The sequence below is a fragment of the Musca domestica genome, unplaced genomic scaffold (genome assembly GCF_030504385.1).
Source record: "Musca domestica strain aabys unplaced genomic scaffold, Musca_domestica.polishedcontigs.V.1.1 230, whole genome shotgun sequence".
NCBI classification, from domain to species: domain Eukaryota; kingdom Metazoa; phylum Arthropoda; class Insecta; order Diptera; family Muscidae; genus Musca; species Musca domestica.
In genome coordinates, this window is record NW_026712268.1 from 776,975 (window position 1) to 803,313 (window position 26,339).

The 26,339-nt window shown below is 35.3% G+C and overlaps 1 protein-coding gene across 1 annotated transcript; it reads left to right on the top strand.

The window, feature by feature from the left end:
• The first annotated feature begins 2,005 nt into the window (after positions 1–2,005).
• On the top strand, positions 2,006–5,714 carry LOC131802721 (uncharacterized). The gene is made up of 2 exons (XM_059123140.1): positions 2,006–5,638; positions 5,700–5,714. The coding sequence occupies exons 1-2, from the start codon at positions 2,006–2,008 to the stop codon at positions 5,712–5,714; spliced, it is 3,648 nt and encodes a 1,215-aa protein (XP_058979123.1).
• The last annotated feature ends 20,625 nt before the right edge of the window (positions 5,715–26,339 follow it).

The following is a 26,339-nucleotide window of genomic DNA, read 5'->3' on the forward strand; positions in this document are numbered from 1 at the left end:
CTTTGAGCCGTGACGGAATTTGATGTATTCGTTGCACCATTCGTAGAAAGGGAACGTTTATCATTGTTTAGAAGTTCGACGTAATCGATTCCCCTAATGTCACGTAAACAGGTCAGAGTTTGGATCCTTTCTGTAAGAAAGTGATCCAAATCCTTCCACGTAGACAAAGTACATTTGTTCTTTATTCTTTGTTCTCAAAGCACCACGCAGTTCTTAGGTAACCTCTGAAGACACAGGAAAACTAGAATAGGATCCCAGTCTTTTGTCGACACATCATAATTAGACATGGACGGAATACACCCGTTTATGCCTCTCTGTAATTTCTTTAGCCCTGCACTAGTTTCTTTGTATAAAACTGGAAGGTCAAAGAGGAGCTTAAGTTGATGGTTCACCAAAATTCGAGGATCGTCATATGTAGAGAATAATGCACTCCATGCTAGATTAAAGTGTTTGTGTGTAAGCGAAAACTTAGACACAATTTCATGGGCATCACCACTAGTTTTGTTATTTAAATGGCATAAACGCTCGATATCGCTTATACCGCTATTATTTATATATATGACAGAAAATAAGTCCCTGAACGTAGGCCAGGAAAGAAAATCGCCATTGAATACTTCGATGTCACAGAATGGCAAATTTAACCTGTGACTGGAATTTTCATTTCCACAGGATGTGAAAGATGAATTTTGGGAAGTTTCGGATCGATGCGGAGCATTTGATACGGTCGCTGTATCCTCGGAACGAGGTATTGAAGCGTTACCTACATGAGATTTTGGTGTAATTACAGTAGGTGACTCAGGCGGAGCCCGTAGCGCGCCAAACTTTCTATTAATGGACGCTAAAACATTTAAAAAACATTTGTAGGCGACATCGTATTTGATGTCGGCGGCTGAAATGTCGTCCTCATTAGAATTTTTATCTTCATGTAGGTAATCGAGGCACTTTTCAAATACGAATTTAACTTTATCCCATAGTGTTATGACCTCAGCGCCTTGTAATTCTAGGATGCAAACATCGAGCTCTTCGTCCCGTTGGGAACTGAAATTGGCATCAAATTTTACCAAAGCATTAGTAGCTCGGATGAATAAATCCAAAGGAGTGTGTTAAAACATACATAAATATTTTTTATTGTTCTATAAACATACTTTAGATTTAATTACCAAAAACAAACAATAAATACAAAATCAAACACACCTACATATTTATAAGTTTTAAAACTGCTTATACAGCATTATTATATCACATATTTGGACTATTTTATTGTTACAGTCAATTTTCTTTATTTTAGTTCATTGGCCATTGGTTCATTCACTTTTGCAATGTTTTTAAGTTTCTTTAACACATTTATTTATTTTGCTTACATAGCATTTAATGTCTACTAGTATCCGACCTACATTACAATTAATTTATATCAGCATTTATCAATAGCATTTTTTAATTAATTATGTTAAGAAATTTTGTATATAAAGACAGCCAGAAATAAAGAAAATTCAGTCGTCTTTTGTAGTGACTAAACTAAGAGTTTTAATTACTATCTAGGCGGCTTCCTTCAAGTTCATGTGCTTGGAAGGAAATTAATTTGGATACTAAGTGTCAGTTCAAATTTATGTGTTTGGATTGAATCGCACTAGATCCTACTATCAAAACATTTTTTGGTGACCCCGATCAAAACATTTTTTTTTTTTTGGAGGCCCCGGCGAGATCGTTTACACACATCCTTTTGCCCCACAAGCGGTAAAGGATTTGAATCGTAAGACGTGATCGTTTACACACATCCTTTTGCCCCACAAGTGGTAAAGGATTTGAATCGTAAGACGTGATCCTGACGATAACTAGACCGAAACATTTTTTGGTGACGTTATCCACAAGGTGTGAGGACGTAACGCACGCGTACCAATTTCAAAAACCCCCTTTTGGAGCTCTGGAGGAAAACCAGGAGGAAATTGCCGGTAACTAATCATCATACAACAACTGCTGCTACTCGCTGATAAATCAACAAACAATAATGGCAAACGTTCAAGAGTTTATTTCTCAGCAAGAAGAAAGAGGCAGCAATTTCGAAAAATTCGTCTCTACTATAAAGAAGGCACCTCTTGAAAGGAGAACGGAAGAGTTCTACAAGAGCAAACTTGATGAACTAAGGCTGTTATGGCAGAATTTTGAGAAGGCAGAAAACAGAATTCGCGATGATCCATCATTGTCAGAGGATGATCCGTATATTGCTCGGAATCTATATAGAACGATTGGAGAGAAGTTCAGCTCAACAATGGAATACATAGACGCGGAAATAAAGAAACTGAGGTCAGCCAAAAGTAAGCCAGTTCCCACCTTGAGAGAGAAATCGACTGAAGTTGTCGCAGGAGACAAAATACCTTCCCGTGTTGATGGGCTTGTCAGAATGATAAATGCTCGAATGAGTGCCCTTAGTCGTCACTTGCAAGGCTTGGGCACAATCGAAGCGGAACAGCCGAAGCAATTTTATAGCATCAAAGAAGATACTATAAAAAAGCTATGGAATCAAATAACGGAGTTCTACGATGAAATATTGCAGCAGATTGAAGATCCATCGAAAATTGGATTAAGTCAAGAAAACTACGATATGCTGGAAGATTCGGTACAAGACAACTTAATAAAACTTGCAGTCTTGAAAGACAAATACAGCGAAACCGTGACCATTGCACCTCAATTAGGGAGTGACATTATAGCACACAGTTCACTCCCACTACCAAAGGTAACAATTCCTCAATTCAATGGGGATTGTTTGAAGTGGCGTCAGTTCTATGAACTTTTCTTGGAGATGGTAGACAAACAGTCTCTTCCAAGTGTTCAAAAAATGTGGTATCTCAAAACCAATTTGTCTGGCGAGGCTGGCAAACTAATCAGTCATCTATCCTTGACAGAGGATAATTACAAAACGGCATGGATGTTGCTGCAAGAACGTTATAACAATAAGCGGGTTCTTGTTTCCACTCTAGTAGAACGGATTTTGAGTCAACCAAATGGAACTTCATCAACGGCCTCCATCAAGGCTCTGCATGACACTACAAAGGAATGCATGCTAGCCCTCAACAATCTTCAAATCGACACAACGTCTTGGGATGCTCTGTTGATTCAATTGATCACAAAGAAATTGGATCACGCTCTGTACATACGATTCATGCAATCACTGGCGAATCCGAAGGAAGTTCCTACTATGAAAGAGCTGTTTTCATTTTTGGAACTTCAATTCGAATCAATGGAATCGATTGGAAAAGCGGCATCTACGCACAAGGGTTTAACCAAAACTGTTTCGTCCGTAACATCAGTGGAGGATCACAGGAGTTGTAAACTATGCAAGAACGACTCCCATCCAATTTATCATTGTAAGAAGTTCTTGGCAATGACAGAAGGTGAGCGATTGAAATGGATACAGCAACATAAATTGTGTGTAAATTGTTTCAAATCGGACCATGCAGCAAAAACTTGTTTTTCTGGCAACTGCAAAATATGTAGTAATAAGCACAATACATTGCTACATTTGCCAAAAAAATCTCAACCGTCGCCGAAGGCCTCAAATCAATCACCACCAACAAAAATCGATATCGCACCAGTCAACGTTACTGCAGTTTCTTCGGCATCAGCAGAAGATCAGAAAAATGTTATTCTAGCAACGGCTAGAGTCATCATCAAAGCGACTAACGGTATGTCAGGCGAATTTAGAGCGGTGTTAGACTCGGGTTCGCAAGTGAACATTGTGACGGAAAGACTCATACAAAAATTGTCACTTAGAACAGCAGATGCCTCTTTATCTATTTCCGGAGTCGGAAGGATTCAGAAGAAGGCTTATCATCGGGTAAACATACAAATGTTATCAAGCAATTCTGAATTTTCCACAAATTTGGAAGCATTTGTTTTGCCCACAATTATACCTCCGCAACCAAATCATGATTTGGATATACAAAACTGGCAAATTCCCAAGAATATTAGATTAGCAGACCCTAATTTTAACGTTCAAGGAAAAATTGACATTTTACTCGGAGCTGAGTTTTACTTCAGTTTAATGCAACCAGGCACAATAAAACTAAATGGTCATCAACCCATACTCCAAAATACGGCGCTTGGCTGGATTGTAGGTGGTTTAGTTCAACAATCGTCAGCGGACGACACATCAGCAGCGCTAACATGCGCAATTTTTAGTGAAACATCACTGGAACAAGCTATCGAAAAATTATGGAAACTTGAGGAAGTGGAATCAACTGAAAAGGTCATGTCTCCATTAGAAACCCTTTGCGAATCTCACTTCAATCAACATGTTAAGACGGATCAGAATGGTCGTTTCATCGTCAGCTTTCCGTTTCAAGAATCTCCAACAGCATTGGGGAAATCACATGCAATGGCTTATAACCGATTTATGAGCCTTGAACGCCGACTTCTACGGAAGGAAGATATCCGAAGTCAGTACATTAAATTTATGCGAGAATATGAACAATTAGGACACATGCAAAAGATTGACGTGTGTACCGTATCAAATCCTAAATATTTTATTCCGCATCATTGTGTTCTCAAGCCCGATAGTACAACAACAAAACTTAGGGTTGTATTTGACGCATCAGCGAAAACTTCATCAGGTCAATCGTTAAATGATCTAATGTATACAGGACCAATCGTACAAAGTGAATTGTTTTCTATTTTGCTGAGGTTTCGATTGCCAAAATTCGTCTTCACAACCGATATTGAAAAGATGTACAGGCAAATTTTAATGCATCCCGATGATCAAAGGTATCAGCTAATTATCTGGAGAGAGGATCCATCCCATCCAGTCAGTTATTACAAACTTAATACGGTCACATATGGGACACGTTCAGCACCGTATCTGGCTACAAAATGCTTACAAAAGATTGCAAACGAGAACATGGAGCGTTATCCATTAGGCTCACAAATGCTGAAAGATAATTTTTATATGGATGACGGTCTCGGCGGTGCAGATAGCCTAAGTACAGCTATTGAAATACAAAAGGAGTTAATAACAATCTTGAAACAACACGGCTTCATTCTAAGGAAATGGTCATCCAATACACCAAGATTGCTGAAGGACATACCACATAGCGATCGAGAAGTGAACCTGGATCTCAACGAATCACAAACAATAAAGACGTTGGGATTATATTGGATGCCGCAAGCAGATCAATTTTGTGTAAAAACGAACATTGATCATAATGAAATCATATCAAAACGAGTAGTTACGTCTGAACTAGCAAAATTATTTGATCCGTTTGGCCTACTTGCACCGATTGTGGTGAAGGCAAAAATATTTATTCAGCAGCTGTGGCAACATACATTAGATTGGGACGAAGCATTACCCGAAAAACTTTGTGCCACTTGGAAAACATTTCGAAGGGAATTGGAAGGTCTCAACAACTTTAAGATACCGCGACATGTATTCTGTGGAGAGATCCCGACGAAAACCCAGTTGCATGTGTTTGCCGATGCATCGGAAAGAGCTTTTGGCGCGGCTATTTATATTCGTTTTATTGGGAAAGATGGACGAGTCGTCGTACGTCTGATCTGTGCTAAATCCAGGGTAGCTCCTTTGAAAAAACAAACTCTACCACGATTAGAGCTATGTGCCGCAGTGGTAGCAGCTCAACTGGCTACCAGGGTGAAAAATGACCTAAGGCTTCAGAATAATCTGATGTTTTTATGGACTGATTCTGAAATAGTACTCGCCTGGATAAAATCAAGGTCCAACGTATATAAGACTTTTGTGGCTAATAGGGTATCCACCATACAAAACTTAACATTGCCAGAACAATGGAACCACGTTAAGTCAAAAGAAAATCCTGCCGACATTTTATCCCGAGGACTCTCGCCAGCTGATCTTTCTAAATGCCGATTATGGTTTCATGGTCCAGTTTTTCTTCATGGAAAGGAAGAACTATGGCCGACCAAATTCTCTCCGCAGGAGGATATAACAAATAGCATGGAGTTAAAGACTGCAGCTACGACGTCAATAGTAACTTCTGACATGCATCTAATACATATGATCGAGCACAAAAATTCATTCAGGAAGTTACAAAGAATTTTGGCATACGTGCTTAGATTCACCAGCAATGCACGTATGCAAAAGGCACACCGGCCTCAACATATAGCAGTGTCTTCCAAGGAATTAGACGACTCCCTTCGTCGAATAATTCAAGCCGTACAATCATCTGAATTTGCAGCTGATATCAACGCGTTGAAGGCTGAAAAGCAGATTAATAAGCATAGCTCGCTATGCAGTTTATCACCGTTTTTGGATGATGAAGGCATTCTTCGGGTTGGTGGAAGGTTGGAGCATGCTATGCTACAAATGGATGCGAAACACCAAATGATATTGCCTTATAATGATCCTTTGGTGAAATTGCTATTTAAGACAGTTCATGAAGAAAATAAACATTGTGGAGCTCAAGCCTTGTTAAACGCAATAAGACAGCGATTCTGGCCAATAAAAGGCAAGATAACAGCAAGGTCTACCGTTCAAAGATGCATAAAATGTAATAGAGCGCGACCACAACTGTATCAACAAATAATGGGAAATTTACCAGCAACAAGGGTAGTTCCTGCTCGACCATTTATCAACTCTGGGGTCGACTACTGTGGGCCATTTTGGATCCATTACAAAGTCAGGGGCAAGCGACCAACAAAGGCTTATGTCGCTGTATTCTGCTGCTTTGCAACAAAGGCTGTTCATTTGGAGCTCGTATCGGACCTATCAACCGAATCATTCATTGGCGCTCTTAAACGATTTATAGCTCGCAGAGGTCACTGCCAAAATATATATTGCGATAACGCTACAAACTTTGTTGGAGCCAAAAATAGTTTAGAGGAATTATCTGAAACCTTATATTCGGACAAGGCGCAAGAGCTACTTTTATCAGCTGCAAGTTCCAAGGGCATACAGTTCCATTTCATTCCACCAAGAGCTCCGCATTTCGGAGGCTTATGGGAAGCTGCAGTAAAGTCCGCAAAACGTCTCTTGGTCCGTAGTGTTTCAACGGAAACACTTACTCATGAAGAATTAGAGACAATAATAGTAGAAATCGAAGCTATTTTAAATTCGCGTCCGCTCACACCTCTTTCAAACGATCCAGATTGCCTTGATGCATTGACGCCGGGACATTTTCTAATCGGCGAAGCTCTAACTTCGCAGGTAGATAGTAGAGCAGAAACTTCGAAAACATCCAGGATAACACACTGGAAGTTAATTTCGCATATTAAGCACCAATTCTGGAAAAGGTGGTCGGAAGAGTACCTACAAGAACTCCAGCAACGTAACAAATGGAGGCAAAAGATGCCCAATCTTAGAAAAGGAGATATGGTCATTATAAAGGAAGACAATCTACCTCCAATGAAGTGGCCATTAGGGAGAGTTCTTAACGTATTTTTCGGTGATGACGGAGCTGTAAGAGTTGCTGAAATAAAAACCTCAACCGGGGTATTCAAGCGGGCCATCCATCGACTAGCACCACTGTTTCCAGAAGATCATGATAATGCTATAATTGACAAAGATACAACTCAAGAAAGCACAATTTCCCACAAGAAAAAATCGGTAACAGATGAACATGGAAGAGATGTCATTCCGGCAAAAAGAGTGAGAATTGCAAACAGTCCTATAATACTATCAGTATTATTAACATTGTTCCTAATACCTATGGTCCTGTGCAACAATTTGAAAGTTACACAATTTCACAATGATCCAGGATTGTATTTTGAAGGGTTAGGAACAATGAAATTGAATACAGCAGAATGGAAGATGTTAGTATATTATGACTTAAAGCCCTTCGTTTCGGAAATAGAGTCATTGGCATCCGGCTTACAAACGTTGCAGCAAATGTGCCATGTAATGCATCAGCATGAGATGTGCAACATTTTTGTAAACAACCTGAAGCAGACGAAAAATGAATTACTACAAGACAAAGAATTATTCATCAACAAACGTGTAAAAAGATCTCCATTCAACATAATTGGGAATATTGCGCACTCACTTTTTGGCGTTCTCGATACGGACTATGCGGAAGAAATGTCAAAGACTATCAACCAAGCAAAAGGCGAACAGGACCACATAATCAGTCTATTGAAAAATCAGACTTCAATAATTGATTCAACTATTAATGTTATAAAAAGAGATGAGATTAACACTCATCAAAAAATACGGGAGATTTTGAAAATGATTGACAAACACAATAACGATATAGCTGAAGAATCCGCCCAATTCAACAATTCTCAACTGTTTGGACTTCTATCAACGCATTTGATGTTATCCGCAATAAAGCTACAGAGAACACAGGCCGAAATCATTAATGTACTTACTGATACTCATCATGGAAAAATAAGTCCCCTGTTATTGGCTCCTCAACAATTGAAAGAAGAAATTAGTGTCATTAAGGCTAATCTTCCAATTTCACATGCGTTGCCAACATCAGGTGACAATTTGATTCAACTTTATAAGCTTATGAGTGTCAAAGGGGCAGTTACAAAATATGAAATAATTTTTGAAGTGAAGATACCCTTAGTTAACCAACAGTTTTTTGAGTTGTTCAAAATAGTTGCAGTTCCAACAATACAAAATGACACCTTAATCGCCATTCAACCAGAAACGGAATACATGTCTACCGATGCACATAGAGAAGAATATATTCATGTCCAATCAGAGGATATTTCAAGCTGTCTCAAACCAAACGATGATGAATATATTTGCAGAAATCAGCAGTCAAAGCTCAAGAAAAATGCACTTGTTAACCCGTGCGAGATCAATATCTTCAATAACCAATCAACTAGCAATTGCCGTCTTCACAAAATTACTGGAACAGCAGTTTGGAGTCAATTACATCATCAAAATAAATGGATCTTTGCTACTACAGCCGATATTGAATCTTCAATGGTATGCGGATCTGAAACCAACCTCATCATCATTAAAAATTCCGGAATAATGGAAATTGGTCCTACCTGCGTAATAAAAAACAAATTTGTTACGATACATGGACATTTTGCAGCTTCCAGTAGTTTACATACATCCTATGTAAGATTGAAAGGCATTCAATATATAAGTCGACAAGAGGAAATTGAAAAGGTTTCAACAAATACCAACACCACCTCTTACAAGATTCATCAAGAAGAATTGGATAATATACAAAAACAGTTGCATGAATCAACTCTAAAACACCTACCACAATTAATTCACTCATCAAATCCACATCATCATGCAGTTAGCTACGCATCTTTAGCTTGCTGCATTCTTATTTTACTTGGCCTGCTGAGTTGGAGGATCCACACAAAATTTAAGAAGCCATCTCAATTCATACCTACACCAGCTATAAGATCTCATCAATCAACAATAGATGTTACAATGGAGTCATTCCCACATGCATCCAACCCAGGCGCAATCATTGAACAATGTCAACGCGGCGGAGAATGTTAAAACATACATAAATATTTTTTATTGTTCTATAAACATACTTTAGATTTAATTACCAAAAACAAACAATAAATACAAAATCAAACACACCTACATATTTATAAGTTTTAAAACTGCTTATACAGCATTATTATATCACATATTTGGACTATTTTATTGTTACAGTTAATTTTCTTTATTTTAGTTCATTGGCCATTGGTTCATTCACTTTTGCAATGTTTTTAAGTTTCTTTAACACATTTATTTATTTTGCTTACATAGCATTTAATGTCTACTAGTATCCGACCTACATTACAATTAATTTATATCAGCATTTATCAATAGCATTTTTTAATTAATTATGTTAAGAAATTTTGTATATAAAGACAGCCAGAAATAAAGAAAATTCAGTCGTCTTTTGTAGTGACTAAACTAAGAGTTTTAATTACTATCTAGGCGGCTTCCTTCAAGTTCATGTGCTTGGAAGGAAATTAATTTGGATACTAAGTGTCAGTTCAAATTTATGTGTTTGGATTGAATCGCACTAGATCCTACTATCACAACAGAGTGAGTGGCATTTTGAATGCAAATCAGAAGCAAAACAAATGAATAATGTTTATTTAGGCACGTAATGTCTTGTTTGAAAAACAAATGCAGCCGAAGAATACAAAACTGCAGCGTAAATACAAGAAATTGTAATTTAATTTGCACGAAAATGCGTAAAATATCTTTAAAACGACACGTAATGTCAAGAAAATCAATATTTATTTAATGAAAATACGCTGATTGTATAATAGTCGTGGGCTATTCCCAATATTAATTGAGGTTTAACGTGATTAAACCACAAGAAGTAAAATATTATTATACAGAAACTCGAAAATTTTCAATTTTTCTTTCAGTGTACTTTATATTGCTTACAATGTATCGTAAACTACACACAGTGCGTGGCAGGGTATCGTAAATACCACTTACGGACAAAAAAATCTAAAAGAAATGTGTAAAAAGACGAAAAACTCAAAAATGTGACGAAAATCACTAAAGCCGATGGTAGGGTGCACAGACCGTTAGTTGTGCTCTTCCAATCGTTGAGAATAAAGGAAGAAACGAAACAGCTTTCTCGAAAGAGTTTGCAAAAATAAATAGTAATATTTGTATTAAACGTTATTTAATAAAATATTACTATGCACGTATATGTATGTATATACCGAATGTAGGGTGTATTGTATCGGAGACGCAAGTAAAATTTTATTATTGGTTGATATTCGAAGAAATCAACACAAAATTTCATTGCAAATGGCACTTTCAATTTTTCAATAAATATATTATGATAAATGGTATGTGAGTGTCACTATTGTTATTTACACGAATATGTAAATAAAGAGGAAACAACAATCAGCAGTGATGACAACAAATATTCTTTTCTGTTGTTGTTGTTATGTTTAACTACTTACATGAAGATGTAAAACACAATAAGCGCAACGAGAAAAGAAATCACAAATATAAAAGAAATATGCCAAAAATGTAAATAGGCAATGAGAAAATATCCAATTCTGTGATTGTGGTTGTGAGTGTGTGTTTTGTTGGAAACAAATCGAAATGTGACACTAGTTATGTTTTGTTGTTGGATATAAATACCGACGGCAATCTCGTAGGAGACGGACGGACATACAAACTTGTTGAAAAACGACCGAAGGCTTTGGTTTGTTTTGCAAGCACAACAATAACAAATTTCGGTATGCCACTTTAGAAGTAATTCACAGTGTACATACCTTTGTTGTGGAGTTTAATTAGGATGCAATGCAATTAATTAGATGGATGGGATCGATGATCCCTTTGTTGTTGTTGACGACGTAGTCGTTGTATTCCTCGCCAAGGCAAATAGGTGGATCGTATAATCCGATGATTACTGCGGTGCAGGCGTTTGTTTGTTTTTCCTCTTGAAGGAACGAGACAGATCATAAAATCCGGATCGATCGGACCAATGTTTGCGTAGCAAAATGAAAATAAGGGAAATGGGAGAAAAATAAAAACACAATCAATTAATATTTTTTCCCACTGAGCAGTGGACTGTATATTTTTTATAGGATGGCTGTTCGTGGAACAATATTACCTTCGTACAAAGGGTTTTTAGCAGTAGGACGTAATCCTATGCTTGTTAGTACTCGTAGAGTCGGTAGAATACTGTAAAGGCGGCAATTACAAAAACGTCACTCCTTAGGAAATGTCATTACCTTTGACATTATGTACGAAGTACAAAGTCGTATAAAGAGGTAGTAGACATTACCTAAGGAGGAGAAAAATCACCCGTGTTACAAACATGTAATATTAACGCAATTTAATGAAAACTAAGTTTGAAATTAAACAAATATAAAAAGAAATCAATTCACAAATTCTTATATTTGGAAGTTTTGAATTGATCTTTTTCCTTTAGATAGGCAAAATTTTTTCAAAAATGCCACCGCTATCTTAAACGTCAAATAGCTGATTTAAAAAACCTACTTAATTTAGACAAGTTGGTCAAAAAGCACAAATAAAAGCAAGTAGGTTTTGGATAATCTTTTAATACTTTTCTCAAGTTTTGGTGAAATTGTCAAAAATGATATTTTTATACCCTCCACATTGGAAAGGACGGTATATTAAGTTTGTCATTCCGTGTGTAACATCCTTAAATATTCGTCGTAGACCCCATAAAATATATATCAGCGTAAAATTCTAAGTCGATTTAACGATCTCCGTCTGTCTGTTGAAATCACGATACAGCCCACATTATTTTACGTAGCAGAGCAATTTGTATTGTGTCTAGGATAGTTAGTATTGAAAATGAGATATATCTGAATTGAAGTAGATTAATAACATTTTACTCAAATGTATATTATGTCTACAGGACTTTTGGTATTGAAAATAGGTCATGTAGGTCCACGTTTTGGTATAGCCCCCATATAACGGTACCTTCCGATATTCGGTGTTTTGATGATTTTAGCGACATTATTCACCGGAATTGTTTCTAATTTGATATTTGAAGTTCGTAATAGGAACTACCACCTAAGACAGAAAATTGTCTATGCAGGTCCAGGTCTTCGTATAGGCCCCATATATCAGTACCCCCTATATTCGGTATTTTGATAATTTTAGCGACATTATTCACCGGAATTGATTTAAATTTGGTATTTAAAGTTCGTAATAAATTGTACAGTTTATGACAGAAAATTGTCTGTGCAGGTCCACGTCTTCGTGTAGCCCCCATATAACGGTACGTCTCTTCTCCGGAATGGTTTCAAATTTGGTATTTGAAGTTCGAAATGGATACTACAGCTTAAGACAGAAAACTATATGTGCAGGTCCCCGTCTTCGTATAGCGCACATATAACGGTACCTCCCTATATTCGGTATTTTGATGATTTTAGCGACATTATTCACCGGAATTGTTTGAAGTTTAATATTTGAAGTTCGTAATAGGAATTACAGTCTGTGACAGAAAATTGTCTATGCAGGTCCAGGTCTTCGTATAGGCCCCATATATCAGTACCCCCTATATTCGGTATTTTGACGAGTTTAGGTACAAAAACCCCCGAAATTGTTTGAGATGTCTTATTTGAAGTTCGAAATGGATGCTACAGCCTGTGACAGAAAATTGTCTATGCTGGAAGATTAAGATGAAGATTCATGTCCGTGAGACAAACAATCAAGACAACAGAAGTGTTTCTTAACTGTGCGGATTCTTTCAGGGACTGAAAGTCTTAGGAATTTATGACAAACTCTTAGATGATGCCTTTGTCGTGAACAAAGAGCACATGATTTAGGCGAGGATGTACGATGTAACTTAAAGAAATGAGGGACACTTTGAGCCGTGACGGAATTTGATGTATTCGTTGCACCATTCGTAGAAAGGGAACGTTTATCATTGTTTAGAAGTTCGACGTAATCGATGCCCCTAATGTCACGTAAACAGGTCAGAGTTTGGATCCTTTCTTTAAGAAAGTGATCCAAATCCTTCCACGTAGACAAAGTACATTTGTTCTTTGTTCTCAAAGCACCACGCAGTTCTTAGGTAACCTCTGAAGACACAGGAAAACTAGAATAGGATCCCAGTCTTTTGTCGACACATCATAATTAGACATGGACGGAATACACCCGTTTATGCCTCTCTGTAATTTCTTTAGCCCTGCACTAGTTTCTTTGTATAAAACTGGAAGGTCAAAGAGGAGCTTAAGTTGATGGTTCACCAAAATTCGAGGATCGTCATATGTAGAGAATAATGCACTCCATGCTAGATTAAAGTGTTTGTGTGTAAGCGAAAACTTAGACACAATTTCATGGGCATCACCACTAGTTTTGTTATTTAAATGGCATAAACGCTCGATATCGCTTATACCGCTGTATCCTCGGAACGAGGTATTGAAGCGTTACCTACATGAGATTTTGGTGTAATTACAGTAGGTGACTCAGGCGGAGCCCGTAGCGCGCCAAACTTTCTATTAATGGACGCTAAAACATTTAAAAAACATTTGTAGGCGACATCGTATTTGATGTCGGCGGCTGAAATGTCGTCCTCATTAGAATTTTTATCTTCATGTAGGTAATCGAGGCACTTTTCAAATACGAATTTAACTTTATCCCATAGTGTTCTGACCTCAGCTCCTTGTAATTCTAGGATGCAAACATCGAGCTCTTCGTCCCGTTGGGAACTGAAATTGGCATCAAATTTTACCAAAGCATTAGTAGCTCGGATGAATAAATCCAAAGGAGTGAGTGGCATTTTGAATGCAAATCAGAAGCAAAACAAATGAATAATGTTTATTTAGGCACGTAATGTCTTGTTTGAAAAACAAATGCAGCCGAAGAATACAAAACTGCAGCGTAAATACAAGAAATTGTAATTTAATTTGCACGAAAATGCGTAAAATATCTTTAAAACGACACGTAATGTCAAGAAAATCAATATTTATTTAATGAAAATACGCTGATTGTATAATAGTCGTGGGCTATTCCCAATATTAATTGAGGTTTAACGTGATTAAACCACAAGAAGTAAAATATTATTATACAGAAACTCGAAAATTTTCAATTTTTCTTTCAGTGTACTTTATATTGCTTACAATGTATCGTAAACTACACACAGTGCGTGGCAGGGTATCGTAAATACCACTTACGGACAAAAAAATCTAAAAGAAATGTGTAAAAAGACGAAAAACTCAAAAATGTGACGAAAATCACTAAAGCCGATGGTAGGGTGCACAGACCGTTAGTTGTGCTCTTCCAATCGTTGAGAATAAAGGAAGAAACGAAACAGCTTTCTCGAAAGAGTTTGCAAAAATAAATAGTAATATTTGTATTAAACGTTATTTAATAAAATATTACTATGCACGTATATGTATGTATATACCGAATGTAGGGTGTATTGTATCGGAGACGCAAGTAAAATTTTATTATTGGTTGATATTCGAAGAAATCAACACAAAATTTCATTGCAAATGGCACTTTCAATTTTTCAATAAATATATTATGATAAATGGTATGTGAGTGTCACTATTGTTATTTACACGAATATGTAAATAAAGAGGAAACAACAATCAGCAGTGATGACAACAAATATTCTTTTCTGTTGTTGTTGTTATGTTTAACTACTTACATGAAGATGTAAAACACAATAAGCGCAACGAGAAAAGAAATCACAAATATAAAAGAAATATGCCAAAAATGTAAATAGGCAATGAGAAAATATCCAATTCTGTGATTGTGGTTGTGAGTGTGTGTTTTGTTGGAAACAAATCGAAATGTGACACTAGTTATGTTTTGTTGTTGGATATAAATACCGACGGCAATCTCGTAGGAGACGGACGGACATACAAACTTGTTGAAAAACGACCGAAGGCTTTGGTTTGTTTTGCAAGCACAACAATAACAAATTTCGGTATGCCACTTTAGAAGTAATTCACAGTGTACATACCTTTGTTGTGGAGTTTAATTAGGATGCAATGCAATTAATTAGATGGATGGGATCGATGATCCCTTTGTTGTTGTTGACGACGTAGTCGTTGTATTCCTCGCCAAGGCAAATAGGTGGATCGTATAATCCGATGATTACTGCGGTGCAGGCGTTTGTTTGTTTTTCCTCTTGAAGGAACGAGACAGATCATAAAATCCGGATCGATCGGACCAATGTTTGCGTAGCAAAATGAAAATAAGGGAAATGGGAGAAAAATAAAAACACAATCAATTAATATTTTTTCCCACTGAGCAGTGGACTGTATATTTTTATAGGATGGCTGTTCGTGGAACAATATTACCTTCGTACAAAGGGTTTTTAGCAGTAGGACGTAATCCTATGCTTGTTAGTACTCGTAGAGTCGGTAGAATACTGTAAAGGTGGCAATTACAAAAACGTCACTCCTTAGGAAATGTCATTACCTTTGACATTATGTACGAAGTACAAAGTCGTATAAAGAGGTAGTAGACATTACCTAAGGAGGAGAAAAATCACCCGTGTTACAAACATGTAATATTAACGCAATTTAATGAAAACTAAGTTTGAAATTAAACAAATATAAAAAGAAATCAATTCACAAATTCTTATATTTGGAAGTTTTGAATTGATCTTTTTCCTTTAGATAGGCAAAATTTTTTCAAAAATGCCACCGCTATCTTAAACGTCAAATAGCTGATTTAAAAAACCTACTTAATTTAGACAAGTTGGTCAAAAAGCACAAATAAAAGCAAGTAAGTTTTGGATAATCTTTTAATACTTTTCTCAAGTTTTGGTGAAATTGTCAAAAATGATATTTTTATACCCTCCACATTGGAAAGGACGGTATATTAAGTTTGTCATTCCGTGTGTAACATCCTTAAATATTCGTCGTAGACCCCATAAAATATATATCAGCGTAAAATTCTAAGTCGATTTAACGATGTCCGTCTGTCTGTCTGTCTGTTGAAATCACGATACAGCCCACATTATTTTACGTAGCAGAGCAATTTGTATTGTGTCTAGGATAGTTAGTATTGAAAATGAGATATATCTGAATTGAAGTAGATTAATAACATTTTACTCAAATGTATATTATGTCTACAGGACTTTTGGTATTGAAAATAGGTCATGTAGGTCCACGTTTTGGTATAGCCCCCATATAACGGTACCATCCGATATTCGGTGTTTTGATGATTTTAGCGACATTATTCACCGGAATTGTTTCAAATTTGATATTTGAAGTTCGTAATAGGAACTACCACCTAAGACAGAAAATTGTCTATGCAGGTCCAGGTCTTCGTATAGGCCCCATATATCAGTACCCCCTATATTCGGTATTTTGATAATTTTAGCGACATTATTCACCGGAATTGATTTAAATTTGGTATTTAAAGTTCGTAATAAATTGTACAGTTTATGACAGAAAATTGTCTGTGCAGGTCCACGTCTTCGTGTAGCCCCCATATAACGGTACGTCCCTTCTCCGGAATGGTTTCAAATTTGGTATTTGAAGTTCGAAATGGATACTACAGCTTAAGACAGAAAACTATATGTGCAGGTCCCCGTCTTCGTATAGCGCACATATAACGGTACCTCCCTATATTCGGTATTTTGATGATTTTAGCGACATTATTCACCGGAATTGTTTGAAGTTTAATATTTGAAGTTCGTAATAGGAATTACAGTCTGTGACAGAAAATTGTCTATGCAGGTCCAGGTCTTCGTATAGGCCCCATATATCAGTACCCCCTATATTCGGTATTTTGACGAGTTTAGGTACAAAAACCCCCGAAATTGTTTGAAATGTCTTATTTGAAGTTCGAAATGGATGCTACAGCCTGTGACAGAAAATTGTCTATGCTGGACCAGGTCTTCGCACAGCTTCGATATAACGGTACCTCCCTATTTACCATATCTTGATGGTTTTAGCTACATTATTCACCATTTATTTCAAGTTTCGAATTTGAATATGGTAATGGCTTACGACAAACAATGCCTATGTAGGTCCATGTCGTATAGACACCAATATAATGGCTATATTCGGTATTTTTAAAATTTTAACAGAATTGTTTAAGGATTTTATTTTTTGAAAATTTCGTCAAAATCAAATTCGTTCAAAATGGTTCAAATTTAAAGTTCGGCCCGGCCGAACTTACTGCTATTTAACTTGTTTATTGCTAACTATTTTGTATGTGCCTTTTAAGAAATTTAGAAATGTTAAACAAAGTGGGGCTTAGACAGCTTCCTTGAGGTAGACCATTATTAATCTCTAGACTTTTATTTCCAATTATAAAGATCCTTTTTTAAGAAATTGGTGATCCACATAATTATATCACTAGGACAACAGAGCTTGTTCAAAATTTTGACAATAAATTCAATGTTAAAACAGTCATATGTCTTACTCACATCTGAAGATGCAATGATGACTTTATCACCTTGCTCTTTATAATAATATATTATATGTATCAAATCATTTATTCACATAGAGGCGGATAGATTTTTCCCATATGCATATGTGTTGTGGGAAAATATGTTATTTTGATCTAGAAAAGTCTGATGTCTTTCCTTAACCATCAAGTTAATAATTTTGACAATAAGTTTAGAAGCATTTATGTTGTTGTTGAACATATCGTATGTTTTTTAACTGCGAGCTGAAGCCTGTGTGTTTTTTCTACAACAGAGTCCCACCAAAGTTTTGGACATTGGTTATTTTTTAAAATAAATGTAGATTTTTTTATTTCATCCTTGAAGGTTGCATGTATGTCATCAAAGCGGGGCTTAATATTTGCGTTGTTCAGAGATAAAAACAACATTTCCTTTCCTTTGGTTTGTAATATTGCTGATACCAATATTTAAGACTATGGGGTAATGATGGCTTCCTTCAAATGTAAAAAGTTGTACTTTCCTTGAAGTGGTTAATGTTGTGTTCGTAAATGGCGGATCAAGAACAGAACCGGTTGTGTCAGTTGATCGCTTTTTAAAGGTGAAGTTTCCATTATAGAGAGAATAAAAATTTGATGAGTCGAAAATTTCTTGCATTAAAGTCACAACAGATTAGTACATCAGTACGTGATTCCAGAAAGCATAGTAATTATTCGAGTTCATGTTTTAATTCACTAGCTCTAATAGAATAAGGGAAGTATACGGAATTCTCCATAGTTGTCTTTTCTTTGACACGATATTATAATTGCATATGCTTGTATTATTTTGCGATTGGTCTATATTAAATATATGTTCACTCAATATGCAGATGTCGATGTTGAATTTATTCAAATAGAATTCAAGATAGTTCTTTTTGAGCCTTTGAATGATGTGTTGTAATATTTTCATATGACAGTATATTATTTGTTTTGATTTCATGAATTGAAATTGGAGATTGGCTGTTTCATTTGATATCATTTTATTTTTGTGTTTTTTGCAGAACCTGGTAAGAGGTATTTTCTGAAGTTGTTTAATATGTCTAAACCTTCCGTGCAGTTCACCGAGGTAAGTTTATGACAGAAAATTGTCCGTGCAGGTCTACGTCTTCGCATAGCCCCCATATAGCTGCACCTGTCGATATTTGGTATTTTGACGATTTTTGCGACATTATTCACCGCAATTGTTTAAAATTTGGTATTTGAAGTTCGTAATGGATTCTACAGTTTATGACAGAAAATTGTCTGTGCAGGTCCACGTCTTCATACAGCCCCCATATAACAGTAGATCCCGATATTCGGTATTTTGACGATTTTTGTGGCATTATTTACCAGGAAATTTTGAAATTGCGTATTTAAAGTTCGCAACGAGTACTGCAACCTAAAACAGAAAAATACCAGGTCTATATATATATATATATATATATATATATATATATATATATATATATATATATATATATATATATATATATATATATATATATATATTATATATATATATATATATATATATATATATATATATATATATATATATATATATATATATATATATATATATATATATATATATATATGTATAGATGCACAAGACCACTTGAATGAAATGTAAAGCAGCCCTTCATTTTTCTCCATTCAATATTAGAATAGATAAGAATAATTGTGCGGCTGCGATTAGGATAAGTTAGATTAGTTTTTGTAGCACTTAAGAAACATATTTTTGAAATAAAGGCAGAATTGAATCAACAGCCAAACCATTCGGTCCGTTTTCTTTTCTCATTCAGACGCCTTTACAATGGTATTAGGCTAACAGTAAAACACAACACATATATATCGGGAGGTACTGTTATATGAGGGCTGTACGCAGACGTGGACTTGCACACACAATTTATTGTCATAAACTGTAGAGTCCATTACGAACTTCAAATGCCAAATTTTAAACAATTCCTGTTAATAATGTCGGAAAAATCGTCAAAATACCAAATATCGGGAGGTACTGTTATATGGGTCTATACGAAGACGTGGACCCGCACAGACAATTTTTGTCATAAACAGTAGAATCCATTACGAACTTCAAATACCAAATTTTAAACAATTCCGGTTAACAATGTAGCAAAAATCGCCAAAGTACCGAATATCGGGAGGTGTCGCTATATGGGGGCTATACGAAGACGTGGACCTGCACAGAAAATTTTCTGTCATAAACTGTAGAATCCATTACGAACTTCAAATACCAAATTTTAAGCAACCTATAACAGAAAATTACCAACATAGGTTTAGCAATTCGCGTAACCCCGGTACCCCCCGATATTCCGTATTTTGATAATATAATATCATTATTCACCGGAAGTGTTTCAAATGTCGTATATGAAGTTCGTAATGAATACTACAGCCTATAACAGAGAATAACCTTTGCAGGTATACGTCTTCAAATAGCTTTTATACAACGGTTGCTATCTACGGCTTCAGAGAGTGTATATAAATTATAGAACGGGAAACATGTAAGAGCAGGTTTCAATTTTTGGTTAATACATAAATAAAGTATAATTACCTGTATTCAATCTAATTGTAATTTAAACAGGTGCATAGTTTACATGATCGGTCGTAAAATATAAAACTGGAAAAATATGTAACCCTTTAAAAGGTGGGACAATAAAGTAACACACAATCAACGTAGAGTGTAGAAATTTTCATGATGACGTAATGCTAGATTGTCCTTCTAACCCCAGTTATGCGCATGTCAACATATTTAGAATTATCGTTGAAACGTATTGTTATAATAATGCTCGGTCATGTCTTTGTAATGTTAAAATCATGTTAAATCAGTTTGAACTACGTTATATATATATATATATATATATATATATATATATATATATATATATATATATATATATATATATATATATATATATATATATATATATATATATATATATATATATATATATAAACTGTCATACAGTTTATGACAGAAAATTTTCTGTGTCTTCGTATAGCCCCCATATAGCGACACCTCCCGATATTCGGTACTTTGGCGATTTTTGCTACATTGTTAACCGGAATTGTTTAAAATTTGGTATTTGAAGTTCGTAATGGATTCTACTGTTTATGACAAAAATTGTCTGTGCGGGTCCACGTCTTCGTATAGACCCATATAACAGTACCTCCCGATATTTGGTATTTTGACGATTTTTCCGACATTATTAACAGGAATTGTTTAAAATTTGGCATTTGAAGTTCGTAATGGACTCTACAGTTTATGACAATAAATTGTGTGTGCAAGTCCACGTCTGCGTACAGCCCTCATATAACAGTACCTCCCGATATATATGTGTTGTGTTTTACTGTTAGCCTAATACCATTGTAAAGGCGTCTGAATGAGAAAAGAAAACGGACCGAATGGTTTGGCTGTTGATTCAATTCTGCCTTTATTTCAAAAATATGTTTCTTAAGTGCTACAAAAACTAATCTAACTTATCCTAATCGCAGCCGCACAATTATTCTTATCTATTCTAATATTGAATGGAGAAAAATGAAGGGCTGCTTTACATTTCATTCAAGTGGTCTTGTGCATCTATACATATATATATATATATATATATATATATATATATATATATATATATATATATATATATATATATATATATATATATATATATATATATATATATATATATATATATATATATGTATATATATATATATATATATATATATATATATATATATATATATATATATATATATAGACCTGGTATTTTTCTGTTTTAGGTTGCAGTACTCGTTGCGAACTTTAAATACGCAATTTCAAAATTTCCTGGTAAATAATGCCACAAAAATCGTCAAAATACCGAATATCGGGATCTACTGTTATATGGGGGCTGTATGAAGACGTGGACCTGCACAGACAATTTTCTGTCATAAACTGTAGAATCCATTACGAACTTCAAATACCAAATTTTAAACAATTGCGGTGAATAATGTCGCAAAAATCGTCAAAATACCAAATATCGACAGGTGCAGCTATATGGGGGCTATGCGAAGACGTAGACCTGCACGGACAATTTTCTGTCATAAACTTACCTCGGTGAACTGCACGGAAGGTTTAGACATATTAAACAACTTCAGAAAATACCTCTTACCAGGTTCTGCAAAAAACACAAAAAATAAAATGATATCAAATGAAACAGCCGATCTCCAATTTCAATTCATGAAATCAAAACAAATAATATACTGTCATATGAAAATATTACAACACATCATTCAAAGGCTCAAAAAGAACTATCTTGAATTCTATTTGAATAAATTCAACATCGACATCTGCATATTGAGTGAACATATATTTAATATAGACCAATCGCAAAATAATACAAGCATATGCAATTATAATATCGTGTCAAAGAAAAGACAACTATGGAGAATTCCGTATACTTCCCTTATTCTATTAGAGCTAGTGAATTAAAACATGAACTCGAATAATTACTATGCTTTCTGGAATCACGTACTGATGTACTAATCTGTTGTGACTTTAATGCGAGGAATTTTCGACTCATCAAATTTTTATTCTCTCTATAATGGAAACTTCACCTTTAAAAAGCGATCAACTGACACAACCGGTTCTGTTCTTGATCCGCCATTTACGAACACAACATTAACCACTTCAAGGAAAGTACAACTTTTTACATTTGAAGGAAGCCATCATTACCCCATAGTCTTAAATATTGGTATCAGCAATATTACAAACCAAAGGAAAGGAAATGTTGTTTTTATCTCTGAACAACGCAAATATTAAGCCCCGCTTTGATGACATACATGCAACCTTCAAGGATGAAATAAAAAAATCTACATTTATTTTAAAAAATAACCAATGTCCAAAACTTTGGTGGGACTCTGTTGTAGAAAAAACACACAGGCTTCAGCTCGCAGTTAAAAAACATACGATATGTTCAACAACAACATAAATGCTTCTAAACTTATTGTCAAAATTATTAACTTGATGGTTAAGGAAAGACATCAGACTTTTCTAGATCAAAATAACATATTTTCCCACAACACATATGCATATGGGAAAAATCTATCCGCCTCTATGTGAATAAATGATTTGATACATATAATATATTATTATAAAGAGCAAGGTGATAAAGTCATCATTGCATCTTCAGATGTGAGTAAGACATATGACTGTTTTAACATTGAATTTATTGTCAAAATTTTGAACAAGCTCTGTTGTCCTAGTGATATAATTATGTGGATCACCAATTTCTTAAAAAAGGATCTTTATAATTGGAAATAAAAGTCTAGAGATTAATAATGGTCTACCTCAAGGAAGCTGTCTAAGCCCCACTTTGTTTAACATTTCTAAATTTCTTAAAAGGCACATACAAAATAGTTAGCAATAAACAAGTTAAATAGCAGTAAGTTCGGTCGGGCCGAACTTTAAATTTGAACCATTTTAAACGAATTTGATTTTGACGAAATTTTCAAAAAATAAAATCCTTAAACAATTCTGTTAAAATTTTAAAAATACCGAATATAGCCATTATATTGGTGTCTATACGACATGGACCTACATAGGCATTGTTTGTCGTAAGCCATTACCATATTCAAATTCGAAACTTGAAATAAATGGTGAATAATGTAGCTAAAACCATCAAGATATGGTAAATAGGGAGGTACCGTTATATCGGAGCTGTGCGAAGACCTGGTCCAGCATAGACAATTTTCTGTCACAGGCTGTAGCATCCATTTCGAACTTCAAATTAGACATCTCAAACAATTTCGGGGGTTTTTGTACCTAAACTCGTCAAAATACCGAATATAGGGGGTACTGATATATGGGGCCTATACGAAGACCTGGACCTGCATAGACAATTTTCTGTCACAGACTGTAATTCCTATTACGAACTTCAAATATTAAACTTCAAACAATTCCGGTGAATAATGTCGCTAAAATCATCAAAATACCGAATATAGGGAGGTACCGTTATATGTGCGCTATACGAAGACGGGGACCTGCACACATAGTTTTCTGTCTTAAGCTGTAGTATCCATTTCGAACTTCAAATACCAAATTTGAAACCATTCCGGAGAAGGGACGTACCGTTATATGGGGGCTACACGAAGACGTGGACCTGCACAGACAATTTTCTGTCATAAACTGTACAATTTATTACGAACTTTAAATACCAAATTTAAATCAATTCCGGTGAATAATGTCGCTAAAATTATCAAAATACCGAATATAGGGGGTACTGATATATGGGGCCTATACGAAGACCTGGACCTGCATAGACAATTTTCTGTCTTAGGTGGTAGTTCCTATTACGAACTTCAAATATCAAATTTGAAACAATTCCGGTGAATAATGTCGCTAAAATCATCAAAACACCGAATATCGGAAGGTACCGTTATATGGGGGCTATACCAAAACGTGGACCTACATGACCTATTTTCAATACCAAAAGTCCTGTAGACATAATATACATTTGAGTAAAATGTTATTAATCTACTTCAATTCAGATATATCTCATTTTCAATACTAACTATCCTAGACACAATACAAATTGTTCTGCTACGTAAAATAATGTGGGCTGTATCGTGATTTCAACAGACAGACAGACAGACGGACATCGTTAAATCGACTTAGAATTTTACGCTGATATATATTTTATGGGGTCTACGACGAATATTTAAGGATGTTACACACGGAATGACAAACTTAATATACCGTCCTTTCCAATGTGGAGGGTATAAAAATATCATTTTTGACAATTTCACCAAAACTTGAGAAAAGTATTAAAAGATTATCCAAAACCTATTTGCTTTTATTTGTGCTTTTTGACCAACTTGTCTAAATTAAGTATTAATTAATGCTAGATTGTCCTTCTAACCCCAGTTATGCGCATGTCAACATATTTAGAATTATCGTTGAAACGTATTGTTATAATAATGCTCGGTCATGTCTTTGTAATGTTAAAATCATGTTAAATCAGTTTGAACTACGTTATATATATATATATATATATATATATATATATATATATATATATATATATATATATATATATATATGTCTATATATATATATATATATATATATATATATATATATATATATATATATATTTGTATTTGAATTTGTATTTGAATATATTCATTGTAACGTATATTTTAACGTAACGTAACTATTATTAGATGTTTTCATGTTTGCGATACCTAAATGAATAACTACATAATGATTTCAACGAACCGACAATTCTTCGTTGTGTTGTGCTTTCATAATATTCGTTTAGTTTTGTGTTCGAAAAGCTCTCTGTTGAAGGTATAAAAGAAGCAACATCAGCGAGGATTGTTCATTCTTGGTTTGCAGGTTCGTTGGAAGGTTGTCTGGCTAGCACATCACAACATCAAAGAAGATGTGGTCGCTGTACGCGATCGTCTTCTTGTTGTTGGGATGTGTGGCTTTTGAAAACAAGAGTAGTCAAGCATAATAGATTTGTGGACGCTGTTCGCGGCGGTTTCTATGTGCTGGGCTGCTGTTGTTGTTATTAATAACAAAACGATGGAATGTGTATACGTGGCGACGATGGTTGCCGCTACACACTCATCATTGTTTGTGAAGTAAAATTACCAATTAATCTACATATTTTGTTTGTATAATTGTTCATTCTTGGTTTGCAGTTTCCAGAATTGTACATTCTTGGTTTTCCAGAATTATTATTGAATAAAGAGCACCATTTGTAACATTTTCAAATAATTAAGGAGTTATCATTTCGGAAGAAAAATAGATTCCCTTAATTTGGCGCCCAACAACCAAATTGTTATAAACTGACGCCCAACTGAGTGGCCCGAATAACGACCTGGTGTATTTTTGGCAATTTTTTGGAAGTTCTCGGAAGTGATGTACCGACTCTAGTGGACAATCCGTGGCCCTATTAGTTTGGAAATAACCAGAACAACTGTTGTGATTACTGATTTTTTTTGTTTTCTGTTTTTGGCGAAAACGTGGCTGAAGGTATTAAGGACGAGTTACTGCGTCGAAGTCAACGTATTGCTGCAAAAACAAATATGGTGTCTTTTACGACGGAACAATTTAAGGAATTGCTAGGTGCTGTTAATAAGCAAAGCGAGAAATGTGGCTCTTTCAGTAGCTGCAGCTCGAGGTACAATGGAGAGCGGAATCCGGTAAAAGTGGAGGAATTCATCTCTAGCATTTCAACGTACAAAACGGTTGAATTAATATCTGATGCAAATGCGGTAAATAGCATGCCGATGTTGCTGGAAGGTGATGCTGCGGAATGGTGGCGTGGAGTTAAGTCAAAGGCCACAACTTTTGCCGATGTTGTAAAGATGATTCGTGACGCTTTCTCACCCCCTAAGCCAGCTTGGCGCATTTATGCTGAAATAAATGAAACCAAACAACAGAGAACTGAGCCTACAGACACTTTGATTCGTAAGAAGAGAACCCTTTTTGCCCAGTTGGAATCAATACCGAACGAGGCTGATCAAATTGATATGGTGTTTGGAATGTTGCACG

Coding starts and splice junctions, on each gene's coding strand:
- LOC131802721 (XM_059123140.1), top strand. CDS start 2,006: ATGGCAAACGTTCAAGAGTTTATTTCTCAGCAAGAAGAAAGAGGCAGC.